Genomic DNA, 22,915 nt, shown 5'->3' on the forward strand with positions numbered 1-22,915 from the left:
ATACTACACGGCATTATATGTGACTCTGGCATACTACTGGGCCTTGTATCTGACTCTGGCATACTACACGGCATTATATCTGACTCTGGCATACTACTGGGCCTTGTATCTGACTCTGGCATACTACACGGCATTATATCTGACTGGCATACTACACGGCATTATATCTGACTCAGCAATAATACTGGATATTATATCTGACTCAGCGATACTACTGGACATTATATCTGACTCTGGCATACTACACGGCATTATATCTGACTCTGGCATACTACACGGCATTTTATCTGACTCTGGCATACTACTGGACATTATATCTGACTCTGGCATACTACTGGACATTATGTCTGACTCTGGCATACTACTGGGCCTTATATCTGACTCTGGCATACTACTGGACATTATATCTGACTCTGGCATACTACTGGACATTATATCTGACTCTGGCATACTACTGGACATTATATCTGACTCAGCAACACTTCTGGACATTATATCTGACTCAGCAACACTACTGGACATTATATCTGACTCAGCAACACTACTGGACATTATATCTGACTCAGCAACACTACTGGACATTATATCTGACTCAGCAACACTACTGGACATTATATCTGACTCAGCAACACTACTGGACATTATATCTGACTCAGCAACACTACTGGACATTATATCTGACTCTGGCATACTACTGGACATTATATCTGACTCTGGCATACTACTGGACATTATATCTGACTCAGCAACACTTCTGGACATTATATCTGACTCAGCAACACTACTGGACATTATATCTGACTCTGGCATACTACTGGACATTATATCTGACTCAGCAACACTTCTGGACATTATATCTGACTCAGCAACACTTCTGGACATTATATCTGACTCAGCAACACTTCTGGACATTATATCTGACTCTGGCATACTACTGGACATTATATCTGACTCAGCAACACTTCTGGACATTATATCTGACTCAGCAACACTACTGGACATTATATCTGACTCTGGCATACTACTGGACATTATATCTGACTCAGCAACACTTCTGGACATTATATCTGACTCAGCAACACTACTGGACATTATATCTGACTCTGGCATACTACTGGACATTATATCTGACTCAGCAACACTACTGGACATTATATCTGACTCAGCAACACTACTGGACATTATATCTGACTCATCAACACTACTGGACATTATATCTGACTCATCAACACTACTGGACATTATATCTGACTCATCAACACTACTGGACATTATATCTGACTCAGCAACACTTCTGGACATTATATCTGACTCATCAACACTACTGGACATTATATCTGACTCAGCAACACTTCTGGACATTATATCTGACTCTGGCATACTACTGGACATTATATCTGACTCAGCAACACTTCTGGACATTATATCTGACTCAGCAACACTACTGGACATTATATCTGACTCTGGCATACTACTGGACATTATATCTGACTCAGCAACACTACTGGACATTATATCTGACTCAGCAACACTACTGGACATTATATCTGACTCAGCAACACTACTGGACATTATATCTGACTCACCAATACTACTGGACATTATATCTGACTCACCAACACTACTGGACATTATATCTGACTCAGCAACACTACTGGACATTATATCTGACTCAGAAACACTTCTGGACATTATATCTGACTCAGCAACACTTCTGGACATTATATCTGACTCAGCAACACTACTGAACATTATATCTGACTCAGCAACACTACTGGACATTATATCTGACTCAGCAACACTACTGGACATTATATCTGACTCAGAAGTAAGAGAAACTTTCGGCATCTCGACCATTGAAACCTTGAAAATCTTTTAAGTACTTTTATTGAATTTTCCCAATTTCGTTCCTCAAACTTCTAATCAAAACTTTCACGCCGGTTACCCACTATCTATTTCTTATTCCGGATAAACTCTTATTTTCCGCCAAGGTGTTCATGCAGCACATGAACGTTCTCTTAAGCGTTCAAAACGTCATTAAACGTATGTACTAAATTGCCTGAATTGCCCTAAACAACCGAGGACCCACAACAGAAGACGGGACATTCCGTTAATCTTGTGGCACTTATGATTTTTGTTCCAACAGTTTTTTTGTCGAATTAGGAGTGGATTTATACGTTAAAATGCGATGTTGTGTTCGAGATGACGGATTGCACGATATCTAAACCGGTTCGGATGCTCGATAAACACCCACTAAGATATCCAGAACTTGCCCTTCAATGCTTTCCAAGCGCTATGTAGGCAGACTGGCTTAGCGCTTTCTCCTAACAGTTACCTAGATAACATCAAAGATATCCGATCTCAACTCCCCCCCCCCTCCCCCCGTGTTTAGGAAGGCTAAGGTTTCTTTCGCTATCGTTGCTGTTTGCTCATATATAACCAGATTTAAGTTCGACAATAACAAAAAGTTCTGTTCAGTTTAATATAACCAATGATTAAGTTCCTGTCGTTCCGTGCACATATAACCAATTTACAAGTTCCTGTTGTTTCACCCAATATAACCAATTTATAAGTTTCTGTTGTTTCACCCAATATAACCAATTTCCTCCCATTTCACCCCATATAACCAATTTCCTCCCATTTCACCCCATATAAGCCAATTTATAAGTTCCTGCCAATTTCCAAGCCTAGTTACTGCACAACTTTCCATACAACATGACTTTATTTCGACAGCATTTAGTTGTGAAGAAAATTAACCACATCACTCGTATAATTTGGGTGTAATTATATTAATGAATGTGAATGTCGTGGATTCTGTCAGTGGCTTCCAAGAATATACAAATTAATTAATTTACACGGTCGATTAGTACCAGGAATCGTCCGATTGTGTATAGTTGAAATATTTGCGTCATATTGGCACATTCTCATTTCCCAGATTCTGTTTTAATCTCAGGAAACATTACAAATAAATAACAAGGGGGTTTTACGTTGAATTCTTAACTTTCTGTCGTATTGTTAGGTAGGTTGTTAGGTTAGACATCTCTGGTATAGGTTAGACATTATATATATATATATATATATATATATATATATATATATATATATATATATATATATATATATATATATATATGTGTGTATTGACAGCGTGACAGCATATCCGTGTAAGTACAGCTACTCTGGAATACATATGAAAGGTTCCAGAGCGCAAAAAGCTAGCTACGTGATACTAAAAATAAAACCAAAAATTGCCCATCTCGCCGGAAGGTTAATCACACATGTTATCAGTTGCCTGTCCTGCCAAACTTGGGGCTGAGGATATCTTTAAGAACACTGGAGTGACTCAAGTAATTGCAAAGCCCCTCAGGAAGTCTTACCGTGAGAGTGATCAACTCTACGTGTTTAGCGCTCCCAGTTTCAACAACCTGACCACACTAAGAATAAGCTGTACTACAAATCGTTGTCGTCTCATCTGTTACACATGAAAGTTTATTTAGTTTTTAATTAAAGCTTCGTTCTCATCTTGGGTAAAGTCTTAAGATATTTACGTCTCACGGAGGCTCCTCAACCAGGTGACAAAGAGCACTTGTGTGAAGTTTCTCCCGAGATGTTGGTGAGTTTCTTGACTCACCAAATAAATAAAGATGGAATAAAGGTGGAATAAAGATATATAACAAATACAATCCCATCACTTGCAATACACATTTCTGTTTTTAGATTGAATATCTTCCCCTTTAATATCTGGCTTAGGTTTGGCGTTAGGCTTAGAAGCTTCATTCTTAAGTGATTCACACAAATTTTAAGATGTGCATCTGGAGTGAACAGGTCCAGAGAGAGAGAGAGAGAGAGAGAGAATTTCTTCCATCTATTAATAACAAGTCTCTCTCTCTCTCTCTCTCTCTCTCTCTCTCTCTCTCTCTCTCTCTCTCTCTCTCTCTCTCTCTCTCTCTCTCTTTCTCCATCCCCTGTATTTATCATCAAACATATTTTCTTTACTTTTTCCGTCCATTTCTTCTTTCTGTCTTTTAATATCAGTATCGCTATTCGATCACCATAAAACCTAGTCCAGGTCATCACTGTCACCAACACAAAGACAATTCCACGATCAATACACATTTTCCCCGCCACAATAAATCTTAAAATGTAAGACTTGAGGCCCTAATGCATGTCAACACAAGTGCCTCACACACCTGCTCTCCCTCCTTGTATACAACACATGTGCTGACGTCACGGCCAAGGCAGCTCCTGAGTGGTTGATAATGTCCCATCTTCTGACGTCACGGGCGAGACTGATCCTGATTGGAGGTCAATATCCCAAGTACTGACGTCACAGGCAATGCGGATCCTGATTGGAGGCCAACATCCCAAGTACTGACGTCACAGGCAATACGGATCCTGATTGGAGGCCAACATCCCAAGTACTAACGTCACAGGCAACGCGGATCTTGATTGGAGGCCAGCATCCCAAGTACTGACGTCACAGGCATTGCGGATCCTGATTGGAGGCCAACATCCCAAGTACTGACGTCACAAGCAACACGGCTCCTGATTGGAGGCCAGCATCCCAAGTACTGACGTCACAAGCAAAACGGCTGCTGATTGGAGGCCAACATCCCAAGTACTGACGTCACAAGCAACGCGGCTCCTGATTGGAGTCCAACATACCAGGTACTGACGTCACAAACATGGCGCGTACCGATGTGTAATTTTTCCCGCCAATTAAAATGAAGAGCAACAAGAGACCCGACTGAACAAAGTGAGTCTTGAGTAATGAGAGCATTTTCCATCTGCAATACTGCCAGGTTTCCCCAAGCAGATGATCGTTAAATTTGAAGTGGTTTCGCCTAATACTGAACAAACGTTGGCAACCCATCGCCGAATTGATTAAAAACCGATCCTCATTCGCACGAGTTAAGCGTCAATATGACGGTGTTTTTAACGTCCACTATACCGTCGGAATTTTGACGTTGTGGTTGCTTGTGTGTCAAAATGACGGTGGAGTGTGAGGACAGGTGGATAGACCTTATATCTCAGCTCCTTGTCCTTATATCTCAGCTCCTTGTCCTCATATCCCAGCACCTTGGCATCATATCCCAGCTCCTTGTCCTCATATCTCAGTTCCTTGTCCTCATATTCCAGCTCCTTGTCCTCATATCTAAGCTCCTTGTCCTCGTATCTCAGCTCCTTGTCCTCATATCTCAGCTCCTTGTCCTCATATCCCAGTTTTTTTTCCTCATATCTCAGCTCCTTGTCCTCATACCTCAGCTCCTTGTCCTCATATCCCAGTTTTTTGTCCTCATATCTCAGCTTCTTGTCCTCATATCTCAGCTCCTTGTCTCATACCATATAATTGGGTGATATATATACCCCTGAAACCAAGGGGGGGGGGTATATATAGATAACCAAGATATATCTATATATCTATATAGATAACCCAAAGGTTATCTATATAGATAACCCAAGGGTTTAATATATAGATAACTGAGGTTTAACGGTCACACACTACAACCCGTTCTTCTAAAGGTTTTCCAACGACAAGAAACTATCGTACTAAAGTGTCCTCTGCTAATGTACACGAGGACCTAAAACAGAAAACGGGACAGTATGTCACATTTCGCGAGCCGCTTTCATTTTCTAGTACGACATTTTTTGGCCTTAGACAGAAGTTCTGTTAGGAGGACGGGTTGTGTGAGACAGAGGGGTTGTGACAGGATAACCTAATTACCCCTGCAGGTTCGAACACAATTTCGACGCTATTCGATTGTTATCGTTCAACATTAAATAACAAAATATGCTCTTCCGTACAATATTATTTGCCAGTTTTTGTTCGTGATGTCACTTATGCCGTCCTTCATCTGTCACAGTACCATGTGTCACTCAAACTGTCAAGCAACAGTCATACTGTCAAGCACATGTTACACTGACAAGCCTGAATCATATTGTCAAACAACCAGTCACCCTGTTAAGCCCCAGTCATCCTGTAGAGAGAGAGAGAGAGAGAGAGAGAGAGAGAGAGAGAGAGAGAGAGAGAGAGAGAGAGAGAGAGAGAGAGAGAGAGAGAGAGAGAGAGAGAGAGAGACAGACAGAGACAGAGACAACGTGCCATAGAATACCATATCACAACCAACACCAAAGAAGCAAATTAAGCAAAGAAGAGTGCATCCAGTTAACCAATAGCAAGAGAGAGATCACAACATACCGGCAACCAATCAACGTAAAGCTTGCTTCCCCGCCAGAGGGGGGCCATGCGCCCCCACACCTAAAATATAATTAAACCACCGAGTTTCCGCGGGATATTAGAGCGGGTTCTATGATGTCCTCAGCACAGGACGCAGTCAACACCACCAGCGTCCGGCGCACTAACCCCCATAACAACTTAATTGCTTGAGACGTATGCACATTAGGCGCCCAAGACACATAACTTGGTTAAAGAACACATCGTGCGATTGAAGGAGGAGGAAAGGGATAATTTTTGAGGAGTGAGGAGGGTGATGAAAGAGGGAATGGGGAAAGCCAATGGGTGGAGGGGACTACAGTTAGGGGAAGGGGGGTGTATAGAGGTAAGGGAGGTGCGTAGAGCTGACAAGAGAGGAGTACAAACAGTAGAGCTAAGGTGAGAGGGGGCGAGAGGTAGGGATGTATGAATGATATAAAGGTGTGTGTGTGTGTGTGTGTGTGTGTGTGTTTACTAGTTGTGTTTACTAGTTGTGTTTTTTGCGGGGGTTGAGCTTTGCTCTTTCGGCCCGCCTCTCAACTGTCAATCAACTGTTTACTAACTACTTTTTTTTTTTTTTTTTTTTTTTTTTTTTTCCACACCACACACACACACACCCCAGGAAGCAGCCCGTGACAGCTGACTAACTCCCAGGTACCTATTTACTGCTAGGTAACAGGGGCATTCAGGGTGAAAGAAACTTTGCCCATTTGTTTCTGCCTCGTGCGGGAATCGAACCCGCGCCACAGAATTACGAATCCTGCGCGCTATCCACCAGGCTACGAGGCCCCCCTACACACACACACACGAGGTGTGTGTGTGTGTGTGTGTACTCACCTATTACACAGGTGATAACTGTGATAACTCTATAACCCTGACGGTACCTCTGCAAGTATAATTTATTCGAAAAATTATGTTCCACAGAGTCAAGTTCACTTCATCACTTGCTACCCGAACCTAACCCACCCTCACAGATATCTGTGTTGGAAAATCAACTTCTGGAGGATAATTAAGACCCCTCCACAATACCTTACTGACCAACACACACATACACTTTAGACCTGAGTCCAATCACTTGGGGAGGACGGTAGAGCGACGATCTCGCTTCATGCAGGTCGGCGTTCAATCCCCGACCGTCCAAGTGGTTGGGTACCATTCCTCCCCACCCCCCTCCCCTCCCAAATCCTTATCCTAATCCCTTCCAAATGCTATATTGTCATAACGGCTTGGCGCTTTCCCTAGATAGTTCCATTCCATTTAGACCTGAACACCACAGTTAAGGACAAATGTATATTTTCCTAGTATATACACCCCATGTGAAAAGATACACTTCTCGATGTATATGTTCAGAGGTTTAAATTAAAAAATTGTAAACAATAGTTAAAAATCCTAATTTATATCTTAAAAAAATACTAATGATTATTATTTTAATCTTAAGAGAAAAGTCTCCATTTTAGCTTTTAATTCCCAATAACTTTTTCTTTGCCCAATTTGGATATATTAAAAAATATCTTAAATTAGTCATTGTGGCAGTCCAGATCTCTTTAAAGTCAGGAATTCAATTTCACAATAACAGAATTTAAAACCCCACCTTTAAAAGTTTTTCTTCCCATTATAATGAAGGTTTTCTACGAACCGCCTGGCCTGGGGAGAGCTGTGGGCGGTGGAATACATATTCAGACCCCAAAAAAAACCTATTCGCCATATTTATTTCTACCGATTTCCATTTAGATAAAATCATTGTTGACCCTCGGGCGAATTTTATTTAAACACAAAAATTAAAACAACATCCACGATAGACGAGGAGAATTCTCTGGAATTCAAAGCTCTTGGAACAAAGCTCTTGGCCCAGAGTGAAACTTGCTTGGTTTGCTTGGGGTATCCCGTCTTCCCAGTACTCTTTGTCGTACTGACGGCTTTGACCTCCACCACCTTCTCACTGAACTTGTTTCCTCTGCCACACTCACTCTCTCTTTGCAAAGATCTTTGCTTATATTTGTTCCAGCATGTTTGTTTTCTTAGCTGATGCTGTAACCTCTTGGTTCTTGAAGTTGCAAGAAATCCTCTTTGTTAATTTACTTGATTCCTGTTACTATTTTGTATGTGGTGATCATATATTGTCTCTATATATATATATATATATATATATATATATATATATATATATATATATATATATATATATATATATATATATATATATATGAAGAGTATTACGCCAATATTAAAGAGGATAGAGAAGAGAGATAGGGAATTGTTTACCAAACACTTCGCTTAATATTTCACCGTCAAACTGATGACAGGTCTTGGTTTTCAACAGTATAATTTTCCTGCCAAGGATTTCGCCCAATAACTTTCCTTTTTTGTGGAGTAATTTTTTAATAATTATGTTTTAACTTAAGGTTGCGTGAATAGTGTATTTACGCTGCTGGCACTATTTACCAACCGACGGGTCGTAGTGAGGGCGCTTGCGAGCTGAACAATAACAATAATTATAGAATTACATGTTTTTATGGATAATGGCATAAGTTACCTGGAGCTTTGTGACTGGTGTGTTCACACACACTGTAGTGTCTCGTAGTCTGCACTATAGACAGAGTTGGTGTGGTTGTGGTGGTTTTAGAGTCAGCTAAGTGGAACCAAAAGTTGCAAGTAGCACGGGCTATGGTGAGCCATATATATATATATATATATATATATATATATATATATATATATATATATATATATATATATATATATATATATATATATATATATATATATATATATGTCGTACCTAATAGCCAGAACGCACTTCTCAGCCTACTATTCAAGGCCCGATTTGCCTAATAAGCCAAGTTTTCATGAATTAATGTTTTTTCGTCTACCTAACCTACCTAACCTAACCTAACCTAGCTTTTTTTGGCTACCTAACCTAACCATACCTATAAATATAGGTTAGGTTAGGTTAGGTAGGGTTGGTTAGGTTCGGTCATATATCTACGTTAATTTTAACTCCAATAAAAAAAAATTGACCTCATACATAGAGAAAATGTTGCTTTATCATTTCATTAGAAAAAAATTATAGTATATATATTAATTCAGGAAAACTTGGCTTATTAGGCAAATCGGGCCTTGAATAGTAGGCTGAGAAGTGAGTTCTGGCTACTAGGTACGACATATATATATATATATATATATATATATATATATATATATATATATATATATATATATATATATATATATATATATATATATATATATAGTGTGGTATTCTTGAAACACGCTGGAAAGGAATTAATGGACACGTAATGGATAGATCAACAGTGTGGCGCCCCTTAGGTATGTGTGCGTGCGTGCGTGCGTGCGTGTGTGCGTGCGTGCGTGCGTGCGGGATGGCGGGCGGCCGTTTGCAGTAAACAAAATTAAGGGCACAGGAGATGAAGCGATGCAGCCTGGCACTGTGCCACACACACACCTCCGGCAACCGCTGGCAATACTTGCCGTTATCTTGCCCAGATATGTCAGTGTTATCAAGATGCCTGTGTACGAATATTCGTCAACCAATTACCGCGTGGCGTGGTGGAGGTGGGGTCCCTTGGTTGTTTCAAGCGTGGGTTGGACATGTATATGAGTGGGATTGACTGGTATGATTCTGCAGTTACCTTTATTCTTGTGCAGGCGATGAGTCACAATAACGTGGCTAAAGTAATTTGACCAGACCACACACAAGAAGGTGAAGGGACGACGACGTTTCGGTCCGTCCTGGACCATTCTCAAGTCGATTGAGAATGGTCCAGGACGGACCGAAACGTCGTCGTCCCTTCACCTTCTAGTGTGTGGTCTGGTCAACAAATAGACAGAAGCAAGAATGGTACACTGTCCAGTTTCCTGTCGAGAATTCACGAAGACAGTCAACAGCAGAAGTCAGCCAATGAGGTTACTCCATCCAAGCAACAAGCAGCCAATTGGATTATACATCAGCTTTATCCCAACCCCGCCGTGAGCTGCCTGACGCCAGAGCAATAATGAGTCGTTGTTGGTTAAATGTTACCGCTAAATACACTGTGTGTTGTGTGTTTGTTGACAGCTGTCAGCTGGGGCAGTGGCGGCAGTGTTGTTGTTGTAGAGTTAGCTACTCGGAACAAGTTCCAAGCCGGTCTGCCGAGCGGAGAGCACGCTGGACTTATGATCCTGTGGTCCTGGGTTCGATCCCAGGCGCCGGCGAGAAACAATGGGCAGAGTTTCTTTCACCCTATGCCCCTGTTACCTAGCAGTAAATAGGTACCTGGGTGTTAGTCAGCTGTCACGGGCTGCTTCCTAGGGGTGTAGGCCTGGTCGAGGACCGGGCCGCGGGGACGCTAAAGCCCCGAAATCATCTCAAGATAACGGGAAGCACGGGCTATGGTGAGCCCGTAACTTACCTCTGTCAGGAGCAGGGCAAGTAGCACGGGCTATGGTGAGCCCGTAGTGGACTTACCTGGCACAGGAGCGGGACTGTAACTGTCGGTAAAAACAAACGAACAACACCGATTGATAAACATTAAGCCACCCAAGAGGTGGCACGGGCATGAATAGCCCGTAGGGACAACTTCGTCAAGTTCCACTTTATAAAGCTAGGGGTAAGTTACGGGAGGTTATAAAGCCTTGACGCTCCTGACCTCCTAGTCACGGGGCTCACGCTCCTGACCTCCTAGTCACGGGGCTCACCATAGCCCGTGCTACATGGACACCTCGTTCTGAGTGGCTAACTCTAAAACAACAACAACAACAACCAGGGGCCAGATTCACGAAGGAGTTACGCAAGTACTTACGAACGTGTACATCTATTCTCAATCTTTGGCGGCTTTGTTTACATTTATTAAACAGTTTACAAGCATGAAAACTTGCCAATCAACTGTTATTATTGTTATAAACAGCCTCCTGGTGCTTCGGAGCTCATGAACTGTCTAATAAATGTAAACAAAGCCGCCAAAGATTGAGAAAAGATGAGCACGTTCGTAAGTATTTGCGTAACTGCTTCGTGAATCTGGCCCCCAGACCTCCGGAGGTCACTGTTGTCAAGTTTGGCGAGACTGGGATACGAACTTGTCAACACGTTCAAGGTCGACGGCATGATTTAATGACAGGGTCTGACTAGCAACACTCTCTCTGATATTTTCCTGGTCCTGTCCTCACTTTACATGACAGTGGCGACATTTTTGTTAAAGTTCAGGGATGGACAACACCACTATGAATCCACACACACACATTAGCGTGATTCATAACGGAGGTTCGAATCCGTCTCACGCCTCCTGCTGATTTCTTTTTTCACTACTTTGACTGCTACTAACGGTGTTTTCATGACTATATTTTATATATATACATGCTAGGTCAACCCCGGGATCATTCCACCAAAAATCATATCCAAGAAAAATGACTGAGAAATGACGATATTAAACGAGATGATATACGGCATCCCAATGTATGTGAACCCATCCCGTCTCTATCTTCTATATATGAGTCTCTCTGTCTTTGTCTGTGTTCCTTTATGGCTGTGCATCTCTCTATCTCTGTGTCTCCCTCTTGTCTGTCTCTCTCTCTGTCTCTCTCTCTCTCTCTCTCTCTCTCTCTCTCTCTCTCTCTCTCTCTCTCTCTCTCTCTCTCTCTCTCTCTCTCTCTCATTGTCTCTACTCGTCTATGTCTCTCTGTGTTTATATATGTCTGTTTCTCACTATATCTCTCTCGCTTGAGGTGTATGGAAGGGGGAAGGGAAGGATATATGTGTGTGTGTGTATATATATATATATATATATATATATATATATATATATATATATATATATATATATATATATATATATATATATATATATATATATATATATATTCACTCCCAAAAACAAAGAAAATTTGCACTAGAAACCAGACAACCCCAATAAACTTTCACACTAAAAAAAAAACACGAAAAATACGTGTCAAGAATCCTGACAGGTATTGATGGTTTCCGGAAGAGCAATTACCAGGTACGCCAGCCATTACCACCAGCCAGGTAGGTCAGGGAGGCTCATTAAGGTCAGAGGTCATCTTGGGGTCACAGAGAGAGAGACAGAGAGACAGCACGACCTTCTCCAATGGTGTCACCAGCCTGATTTATTTTGTAGTTTTAAATGTTGAAATGCTTTAGTCTGTGCAACTAGTAGTTTATTTAATGTATTCTTGGGGATGTGATAAGGACAGAAGGTGTGTTTGTGATAGACAGAAGGTGTGTTTGTGATAGACAGAAGGTGTGTTTGTGATAGACAGAAGGTGTGTTTGCGATAGACAGAAGGTGTGTTTGTGATAGACAGATGTGTTTGTGATAGACAGAAGGTGTGTTTGTGATAGACAGGTGTGTTTGCGATAGACAGAAGGTGTGTTTGTGATAGACAGATGTGTTTGTGAGAGACAGAAGGTGTGTTTGCGATAGCCAGAGGGGTGGGATTATGATAACCCCCAGGTATGATATATATATATATATATATATATATATATATATATATATATATATATATATATATATATATATATATATATATATATTCACAGGAGGTTGTCCCTTGCAATCTACACAATAAACAATACTATTTAAATTCTAAAAAAAACTCTCCCTCCTTTATACATATTTAAACCAGATAATTAACCAATAACCCAAAGGCAAGTTAGTCTTGGATTGATCGATTCAGTGGCGCCTTTCGCTTCTTGCAGGTCGGCGTTCGATCCCCGATGGCCCTCCCGAGAGTTTTTTTGCACCATTCCTTCCCACCGTCCACCCCCAGGTCCTTGTCATCCCCCAATATCCCTTCTAAGTGCTGCATAGTGACTTAGAGCACTTTTTCTGACACTTACGTCTTAAGCATATACTTCTCCCTGAGAAGTATACCACGCTTCTCCGTGAGTATACTAGCCAGGTATATCTTAACCCTGGATTATATTCGGGAATAAGGTACACTTGTTGGTTAATATCAATGTGTTGACCCCCTAATAACCCCAGCTACTGATAACAGGACTTAACCCCAACATCAGACCAAAATGAATAAAGAACAGATATAGCAAAATAAAAAATAAACAAGACTAATAAATAAACAAATATTATTTGTTTATAAACCCCTCTCCCCCCCTCCCCCCTTTTTCCAATTAGGGGATACCTAAAAATAGAAATAACTTATTAAATTAAAAAAAAAACGAACCCAACAGCAAATAAAATATCCACTTTTCCCTTGGCTAGTTTCCCTGGGGTCCCACAACGCCAACCTATTTTAATAGGTTCAATAGGTTTCAACCTATTGCATCATAGTTATGTACGTTAACGAGCGAACAGCCACCTATGTGAACACTTCACCTACACACACACACACACACACACACACACACACACACACACACACACACACACACACACACACACACACACACACACACACACACACATTTTAACTATAAAAACGTTTGGCAAGACCCCTTTCCCCCCTCCCCCCTAGCCAAATATACATATCAAATAAAAATTTGATATGTCCGGCGTAATAACTGAATGACATCATTCACAGTACATCGAAATGGGTTCGTGATGCGTTCTGATTGGTTCAGGGCAATCGCCATGTGTGCTGATTGGTTCAGGGCAATCGCCATGTGTGCTGATTGGTTCAGGGCAATCGCCATGTGTGCTGATTGGTTCAGGGGGCAATCGTGATACGCCCTGAACGGCTGAAACCTTTTTGGTAGCAAACTGCTGATAACAAAATTATTTGCAATCAATTCGATTGGCTAAAGCCGTTCGTTTGGAAGTGCCTGGTTCAATTTATGGTGGCCCACGATTAGCCGAATCACTCTAATGGTCACTCTGATTGGCTGCCGATCTTTATGGACTATTGTGGCTAGTTCAAGTCCTTGGTCCTGATCGAGGACCATGGTCCTGATCTGGTTCTCAGTCGACTTGAGAATGGTCCAGGACGGACCGAAACGTCGTCGTCCCTTCACCTTCTAGTGTGTGGTCTGGTCAACGTCCTGATCGACCATTTATCAATGTTTTTAGAGACCTCTGATTGACCGAACCACCTCGTTGAGGTTTCTGATCAGGCTGAGACAGTCGTTAGACACGCCCAGGTTGACTGCTGACCTTTTCTGCGCTGTCTGATTGCCTAGATAACTTCATTGCACTCCCTGATTGGCTGGAGCCCTTCATCGTGCTCCCTGATTGGTCGTGGCCCCCCCTTCACTGCGCTCCCTGATTGGACGCAGCGCCTCAGGCCTAACAACATCACCCACTCGGAGACCAGCCAACCAACAGGAAGCTGAAAGTCTTGGAGACGCCGTTGTTCTAGGCCCCGTTGTTCTAGACCCCGTTGTTCTAGACGCCGTTGTTCTGGATGCCGTTGTTTTAGACGACCGTTGTTCTAGACCCCGTTGTTCTAGACCCCGTTGTTCTAGACGCCGTTGTTCTAGACCCCGTTGTTCTAGACCCCGTTGTTCTAGACCCCGTTGTTCCCGTTTATCCTAACAGGAAGAACAGCGATGAGGTTCATCTATAATTGTTCAGAGACTGTTACACAAAAATAAACAATTTGCAATTGCAATGAGTTCAGAAGATGTGATGAGTTCAGAAGGTGATGAATTCAGGTGTGATATTATTCTTCAATCATTTAGACAAACGTTTTGACAGTAACTACAGTTCGATGATTCAACATGTTCAACAACAGTGCACAATCATTGCAACTACAGTATTGTCATTACACATACGAATATGTACAATAATGTCCATACAAAGAACGATATGTAGCGTTATACATATGTATAGTGAACTATAATACGTACATGATAGAATGAACGGCATAGAATACACAATACAGAATGTACATTATAGAATGTGACTTATAGAATGTATATTATAGAATGTAGAGAAAGTGGGAGAGAAAGAGAGAGAGAGAGAGAGAGAGAGAGAGAGAGAGAGAGAGAGAGAGAGAGAGAGAGAGAGAGAGAGAGAGAGAGAGAGAGAGAGAGAGAACGAGAGAAAGGAGGGATATAGAAAGGTAGAAAGAAAGGCAAAGGAGGGAGAGAAGAAGGGAGATAAAGAGGGAAGGAGAATAGAATGAATAGGAGAAGGGAAGGAGGGTGTGGCAGGGGAATAGGGAGGGAGGGGGGGGGAGGTATATGGAGAATTGGTAATAAGGGGAAACTTGCTTAAAAGGAAAGATGACGAAATAATTAAGTTAACTCATGGCTGGTTCCATAAGGAAAAGGGTAAAGCGCAATAGGTAGCGAGAGAGAGAGAGAGAGAGAGAGAGAGAGAGAGAGAGAGAGAGAGAGAGAGAGAGAGAGAGAGAGAGAGAGAGAGAGAGAGAGAGAGAGAGACAGAGACAGACAGACAGAGACAGACAGACAAACAGACACAGACACACAGACAGACAGACAGAGAGACAGACAGACAGACAGACACAGACACAGACAGACAGACAGGGCGTAACAAAACAAATCGTGAGAGAACGGGGGGTTGAGTTAAGATCTTGACAGTGAAGCAGAAGAAGAATGACAAGCGCACTACACGAACTCAAACTTTGTTAAAGTGTTTAATGGAGCGACGCATATATTTCCCGCCAACCGTCCCATGTTTACCCGCACGAGGGCGAGTCAGAATTTAAGATGTGAACGTCTACAGTGACCCGTTACCCCTTGTGATTCCCAAAAGGCCAGGTCTAGGCCCTTAGGCATCAGCCTCATAACAACATCACTTATCTTACGATAAGGCCAATCACTGCCCAAGAGATGTCAACTGGCGAGGGAAGTCACAAGTCAGTGACTTCACGAATCGTCAGTTATCAAATTCAAATTCAAATTCAGGTTATGATACCTAATTATGACCCTAAAGTAACGCTATTCTTTTTTTGTACAAGTTTGACATGCAATTAAATACATGCCGTGACGTCATTAAACCTTAACCAATTAACGATCATTTGTAGAGAGAGAGAAAGTAATAGTAAGGTGAGCCAGCCAATAGGAAACCGCGTACGATATCGTTATTCAGGCACGCTGGCCAATCATCGACCCGGTGTGACGTCATCGCTCACACTCGCTGCCAGACGTACCCCAAACCCAAGCCATATACATTATTACAATACATACAGATATTAAAACATATTAAAACAGTCACATATTTAAAAATACAAGAATATTATGAGATAAATTAACAAAATGTACAGTTATTGGCAGCTATTAACTTACAATTTAATGTAAATAAGAGGTCAATATTGGCCTTGGTCAATATAAAGTATATTGGCCAGCGCTAATCATCCCAAACCTGACCTTCACTAGGGAATATTGACCCATGGACAATAACTGGACAGAATGACCTTACCAATGCAGAGAATTATAATTGGGTTATTTATATGAATGGTCTGCATATCATATATAATATATTAATATATGTATATTTATATATGACAAATTTATTGTATAAATATATAGTGTTTCACTTTCCATTCGTGGTTTTATATTTTCACTTTATCGTGTGTGTGTGTGTGTGTGTGTGTGTGTGTGTGTGTGTGTGTGTGTGTGTGTGTGTGTGTGTGTGTGTGTGTGTGTGTGTGTGTGTGTGTGTGTGTGTGTGTGTGTGTGTGTGTGTGTGTGTGCGTGCGTGTGTGCATCATAAATGGAGCGTCTTACCAGGGTTGACACATGTGTAATACACCTGTTACGTCTGCGACACCTGGCAGGTGAAGCGGAAATAGTTGTGTGTGTGTGTGTAGATCTCTGTGTGTGTTGGGGGGGGGGACATGAGGGGGGGGGAAGGAAAGGCTTAAAGTGCGATGTTGGCAGACTCAAAGAGCAGCAGGAGGAGGATGAGAAGGTGGGTGTACACACACACACACACACACACACACACACACACACACACACACATCTCAGGAATCTGTACACCTGTTGATTGACGGTTGAGAGGCGGGACCAAAGAGCCAGAGCTCAACCCCCGCAAACACAACTAGGTGAGTAGGTGAGTACACACACACACACACACACACACACACACACACACACACACACACACGGAGGAACATCACGCAAAGAGACCAAATTATGTCAACACGAAACCCGAACCCGTCATCTCGTCCCCAAAGAACTATCAAAAGAGGGTTAACACAAAACATTCATCATGAATACAGGCCTCTCTAACTCATCCCCTCATCAGCTGCTTGCTACAGCCAGGTTACAGGCCGCCCACGTTCGATACAGGCAGCAGCAGGGGCCAAGAACAGGGAACATTAAGACAAGAATTAAGGAAACAAAAATTAAGGAAATTAAGGAATTAAGGAAAAGAGTTTCAGGCTCACCATAGCCCGTGCTACTTGGAACTTGTTCCGAGTAGCTGAATCTATAACAACGGTGCTTTTTTCTGATAATTCCCTTCCCCCTTCCTGCGCGGTGCACTAAATCTCTCACAAGTCAAGCCTGGCCTCGGGCCGGGCTTGGGGAGTAGAAGAACTCCCAGAACCCCATCAAGCAGGTTATCAAGCAGGTATCAAGCAGGTATCAAGCAGGTATCAAGCGGGCCCTGAGCCTCTGGCCGACCACCACCAAATAACTCTTCGCTTGACCACTGCCGGCTCCACAACAATCAGTCCCAGGAGCTAGAGCCCCACCTCCACAATAAAACCCAAATCACAGTTGCCGTTACCACTAACGCTCAAGTTTGCAGTTTGTAAAACTCTTAATACCACTAAATCCTGCGACATAACATCGAAAACCGATCAAATAACAAAACAAGTCAATAAAGCACTCTTAAGAGCCAAGTTGTTTTACTAGTGAAGTAGAGTGAAGGAGAGTCACTGTACCCGACTCTCCGCTATATTTCCCCTGACGCCGGTGGTGCTGATAAGAGAGGCAGAGGAGAGGACGGGGAGAGGAGGAGGAGGCGTGATAAGAAGAGGATAGCCAAAAGGAGTGAGGGTGATAAGAGAAGTGAGAGAGATAGGTAAGGGAGGGATAGAGGGGGGAGGGGGTTGTGGTGATGACAGACACACACACACGGAAAGGAAGGCATGTGAAGTGGAAAGTAGGGATAATAAGAGGAGTGATGAAGAGTTACTTTGATGAAGATAGTACTCACCTAGTTGTGCTTGCGTGGGTTGAGCTTTGGCTCTTTGGTCCCGCCTCTCAACTGTCAATCAACTGGTGTACAGGTTCCTGAGCCTACTGGGCTCTATCATATCTACACTTGAAACTGTGTATGGAGTCAGCCTCCACCACATCACTGCCTAATGCATTCCATCTGTTAACTACTCTGACACTGAAAAAGATCTTTCTAACGTCCATGGTGTGTGTGTGTGTGTGTGTGTGTGTGTGTGTGTGTGTGTGTGTGTGTGTGTGTGTGTGTGTGTGTGTGTGTGTGTGTGTGTGTGTGTGTGTATGTGTGTACTCACCTAGTTGTACTCACCTAGTTGTGTTTGCGGGGGTTGAGCTCTGGCTCTTTGGTCCCGCCTCTCAACCGTCAATCAACAGGTGTACAGATTCATGAGTCTATCGGGCTCTGTCATATCTACACTTGAAACTGTGTATGGAGTCAGCCTCCACCACATCACTTCCTAATGCATTCCATTTGTCAACCACTCTGACACTAAAAAAGTTCTTTCTAATATCTCTGTGGCTCATTTGGGCACTCAGTTTCCACCTGTGTCCCCTTGTGCGTGTTCCCCTTGTGTTAAATAGACTGTCTTTATCTACCCTATCAATCCCCTTCAGAATCTTGAATGTGGTGATCATGTCCCCCCTAACTCTTCTGTCTTCCAGCGAAGTGAGGTTTAATTCCCGTAGTCTCTCCTCGTAGCTCATACCTCTCAGCTCGGGTACTAGTCTGGTGGCAAACCTTTGAACCTTTTCCAGTTTAGTCTTATCCTTGACTAGATATGGACTCCATGCTGGGGCTGCATACTCCAGCCTAATGCATTCTAATGCATTCATAATGCTAATGTGTGTGTGTGTGTGTGTGTGTGTGTGTGTGTGTGTGTGTGTGTGTGTGTGTGTGTGTGTGTGTGTGTGTGTGTGTGTGTAATATTAAAGAATAAAATGCTCAATAAATCGAAACAGTATAACCCAACACAAAATAACTTTCACATTGTTATACTCGTCAAAATTAGGCACAAGATCGATCGTTTGCTCCGTGCATGTACAAACCTCGCTTGTAAACAGTTTGTTGACATTCTGGGACCTCGGAAGCCGGTGGCTGAGTGGAAAGAACACTGGACGCGTGATCCTGTAGTCACTGGTTCGATCCCGGACGCCGGCGAGAAACAATGGGCAGAGTTTCTTTCACTCTGATACCCCTGTTACCTAGCAGTAAATAGGAACCTGGGAGTTAGTCAGCTGTCACGGGCTGCTTCCTGGGGGTGGAGGCCTGGTCGAGGACCGGGCCGCGGGGACACTAAGCCCCAAAATCATCTCAAGATAACCTCAAGATAACCTTGGGGGTCCAAGCACTTGTAAACACTGTAGACATTTCGAGTCCGAGCACAGAATCCAAAAAGTATCCATTTTTATTCCCCCTAAAACGATAAAACTGATGCTGTCGGAACGACGCTCAAGCGACGACAGACAACGAAAATACAATACTGATGCTCGTTTGTTTTAATACATAAAAAAACAGTGTTCATCTTTCCTTTTTTATCTGCGAGTGTATATATATACTGCGCTAAACGATTCCCTTTAGTCACAATCTGCAAACACCAAGAATAACAACTTTTCCAAGTGTTTGCACTACGACAACGATTTTCCTTTGTTTAAAACAGTATAAACTCCACAATAACGGGAGATTTTCATGTGACTATAGCCTTTAGCGTGCACCTTTTGTTTTTGTTTCTCATTCGAAAGACAGCATCAGTTCCCAAACTAAAATGTTTCTAGTCGTTTATATGACAAAAGCAGTGGAGCTTCTTATGTCTATAAATCGCTCATTTGATTTTACCGGAACAAGCAGCTCCAATTACCACACTTGACCGAAACTATAAGTGTAATCCGAGACGACACAGGCGCCAACTGTAATCCTACAAGAGCGCCACATTACAGCTACAAATCCCCTGGTACAGAACCCTCAGACTACCTAGACTAAGGCTACAGACGCAATACAACGTAGACTAGGCCTATCGTGGCTAAAACTACATATACTCTTGCAGGACTATGACTACTAAATGACGGCTACCCAGTGAGCAAATTCCCTGCCTCTGGCTGATCCATCAAAGGCATATTAATCTGGGTCTCAGGGAGGTGGTGATTAATTTAATGCACAATCTGTCCAGTTTCTCAGAAAACGGGAGAAGTAGGGGTGGTAAGGGAGGGGGGCACCCTACTAACCCTGGTCGAGATTCGACCAGGGTTGGTCTAGGAGGCTTGGTCGAGGAGGCGTGGTCGAGGAGGCCTGGTCGAAGGCCAAAAGCTGATGCACTAAATGTCATAGCAGATCGTAAACTGGACGTGATGTTCCGTTTTCAATTCGTTGGTCCTCCGTTGGGTTAGCTTCGGGCAATTTAGTGCATCAGTTTAGTGGCGTTTGTGAACGCTGGAGAGAACGGCCTGCTCACATACACACACACACACACACACACACACACACACACACACACACACACACACACACACACACACACACACACACACCGTCCCCATAAACACAAACGTGTCAGAATAAGGCAAACAAACCCTCCCCCTCTTTCCTTCCCACCTCTCACCTGGTCCAAACACATCACCTATAACAAGATTGAAATCAACACAGAGTACAGGTAAGCTCATTAAGGAGAGGGGGAAATAGAGGGAATGGAATGGAAGAGGAGGAGGAGGAACAAGCGAGAAGAAAGGGTGATCAACTTGTTGACAGAGCTTTAGCCGATAGTGAAGCATCGCAAGGGAACACCCAGCACCCACAGCCCCCCGCTCCTGTGCCAGGTAAGTCCACTACGGGCTCGCCATAGCCCGTGCTACTTGGAAGTATGTTCTCCAGTAGCTGAATCTTAAACTACAACAACCCAGCACCAATGTCACGCTTATGGATGCCTCCACGTCACTGCCTGGGATTGGAGAGGGGCACCCATGCCGATTGGAAAGGGAGGTAAGGGGGGTGAGGCATGGGTAGGGGTAGGGCATGGCTGAGGTAGAGGACATGGCTGAGGTAGAGGGCATGGCTGAGGTAGGAGGCATGGCTGAGGTAGGAGGCATGGCTGAGGTAGGAGGCATGGCTGAGGCCTCTCACTCAATGCCTCTGAGTGATCTATACCGTCGGAGGGTGAAAACACTCATATTTACTAATTGGCTGAACGCCATTAAGTCGAATAATCATCCAGATGTGTGCCCGAGCCTACACATAACTACATACAACCTTACTTCTGGGACATGAAACAATCTCCGATAGCTGTATGTAATTTGCGCTGGTAGAAGGCAACATACGGACACCCCAGCCGTACGACTGTTGCGCAGACTGCAAAACTTGGCTGGGACGACGCGAATAGAGCTACAATGTTTCTATATCAGTCTCTGAAACAGAACTGTAGTTCTTGTATCTTACAAAGATGGAAACGGTTGGGGAGAGGGGATGTCGCTGGAAATGAAGGTAGTATAGAGCAATGGAGACTTGTACTCACTCACACATGCACTCACACACACGCACACACACACTCTCTCTCTCTCTCTCTCTCTCTCTCTCTCTCTCTCTCTCTCTCTCTCACTCTCTCTCTCTCTCTCTCTCTCTCTCTCTCTGCACCTCCAACGCACAGAGTAGACGGACAGTTGAGAGGCGGGATCAAAGAGCCAGAGCTCAACCCCCGCAAGCACAACTAGGTAAATACAGACGCCATCACAGTTTTACCTCCAATCTGTCTAGCCCCCGTCCCTTCCCAGCGCAACTTGAAGAAGTGTAATAAGACTGTCAACTTAATTAGCGAAGTGCAATACGCCTCCAGGAGGAGGAAGAGGAGTGCTTCTGCCCTGCCCTGAAGACCCACCGCTGAAGACAGAAGCGCAAGACTGGTGCCAGATTCACAAAGCAGTTACGAAAGTACTTACGAACCTGTACATCTTTTCTCAATCTTTGGCGGCTTTGTTTACAATTATTAAACAGTTAATGAGCTCCGAAGCACCAGGAGGCTGTTTATAACAATAACAACAGTTGATTGGCAAGTTTTCACGCTTGTAAACTGTATAACAAATGTAACCAAAACTGTCAAAGATTGAGGAAAGATGTACACGTTCGTAAGTACTTGAGTAACCGCTTCGTGAATCTGGCCCCCAGGTGATGTCTGGGGCTGTGAGGCGGAGGGAAGCGGTGGACGCGAACAAATTCAAATTCAAATTTGTATTCAGGTAAAAGTACATACATTGATGAATAGTTACAAACATAATGTTGGATTTATAGATAGAGCTAGTACATACAATACCTAAAGCCACTAATACGCATAGCGTTTCGGGCAGCCAAACAGGCGCGAATAAAAGAGAGAGAGAGAGAGAGAGAGAGAGAGAGAGAGAGAGAGAGAGAGAGAGAGAGAGAGAGAGAGAGAGAGAGAGAGAGAGAGAGAGAGAGAGAGAGAGAGAGAGAGAGAGAGAGAGAGAGAGAGAGAGAAAGAGAGAGAGAGATCTGTTCACGCCTAATCTATTGATGTGAAATTTATGTTCATTTGGAATTTATATTCTTCAAAATATGCATAACTCCCAGAACCCCAACTATGATAA

At 43.0% G+C, this 22,915-nt stretch overlaps 2 protein-coding genes across 3 annotated transcripts in view; both read right to left on the reverse strand.

The window, feature by feature from the left end:
* Positions 1 to 22,915, reverse strand: part of LOC123756396 (synaptotagmin-15) — a 96,267-nt gene that overhangs the window by 59,388 nt on the left and 13,964 nt on the right. The window lies entirely within an intron of this gene.
* LOC138368343 (serine-aspartate repeat-containing protein F-like) lies at positions 124 to 1,848 on the reverse strand. The gene has a single exon (XM_069330869.1). The coding sequence runs from the start codon at positions 1,846 to 1,848 to the stop codon at positions 124 to 126; it is 1,725 nt and encodes a 574-aa protein (XP_069186970.1).

This window comes from Procambarus clarkii, chromosome 25 (assembly GCF_040958095.1).
Source record: "Procambarus clarkii isolate CNS0578487 chromosome 25, FALCON_Pclarkii_2.0, whole genome shotgun sequence".
NCBI classification, from domain to species: domain Eukaryota; kingdom Metazoa; phylum Arthropoda; class Malacostraca; order Decapoda; family Cambaridae; genus Procambarus; species Procambarus clarkii.

Bases quoted from the DNA above. Each gene is read 5' to 3' on its own strand.
- LOC138368343 (XM_069330869.1), bottom strand. From the start codon at position 1,848: ATGCCGAAAGTTTCTCTTACTTCTGAGTCAGATATAATGTCCAGTAGT.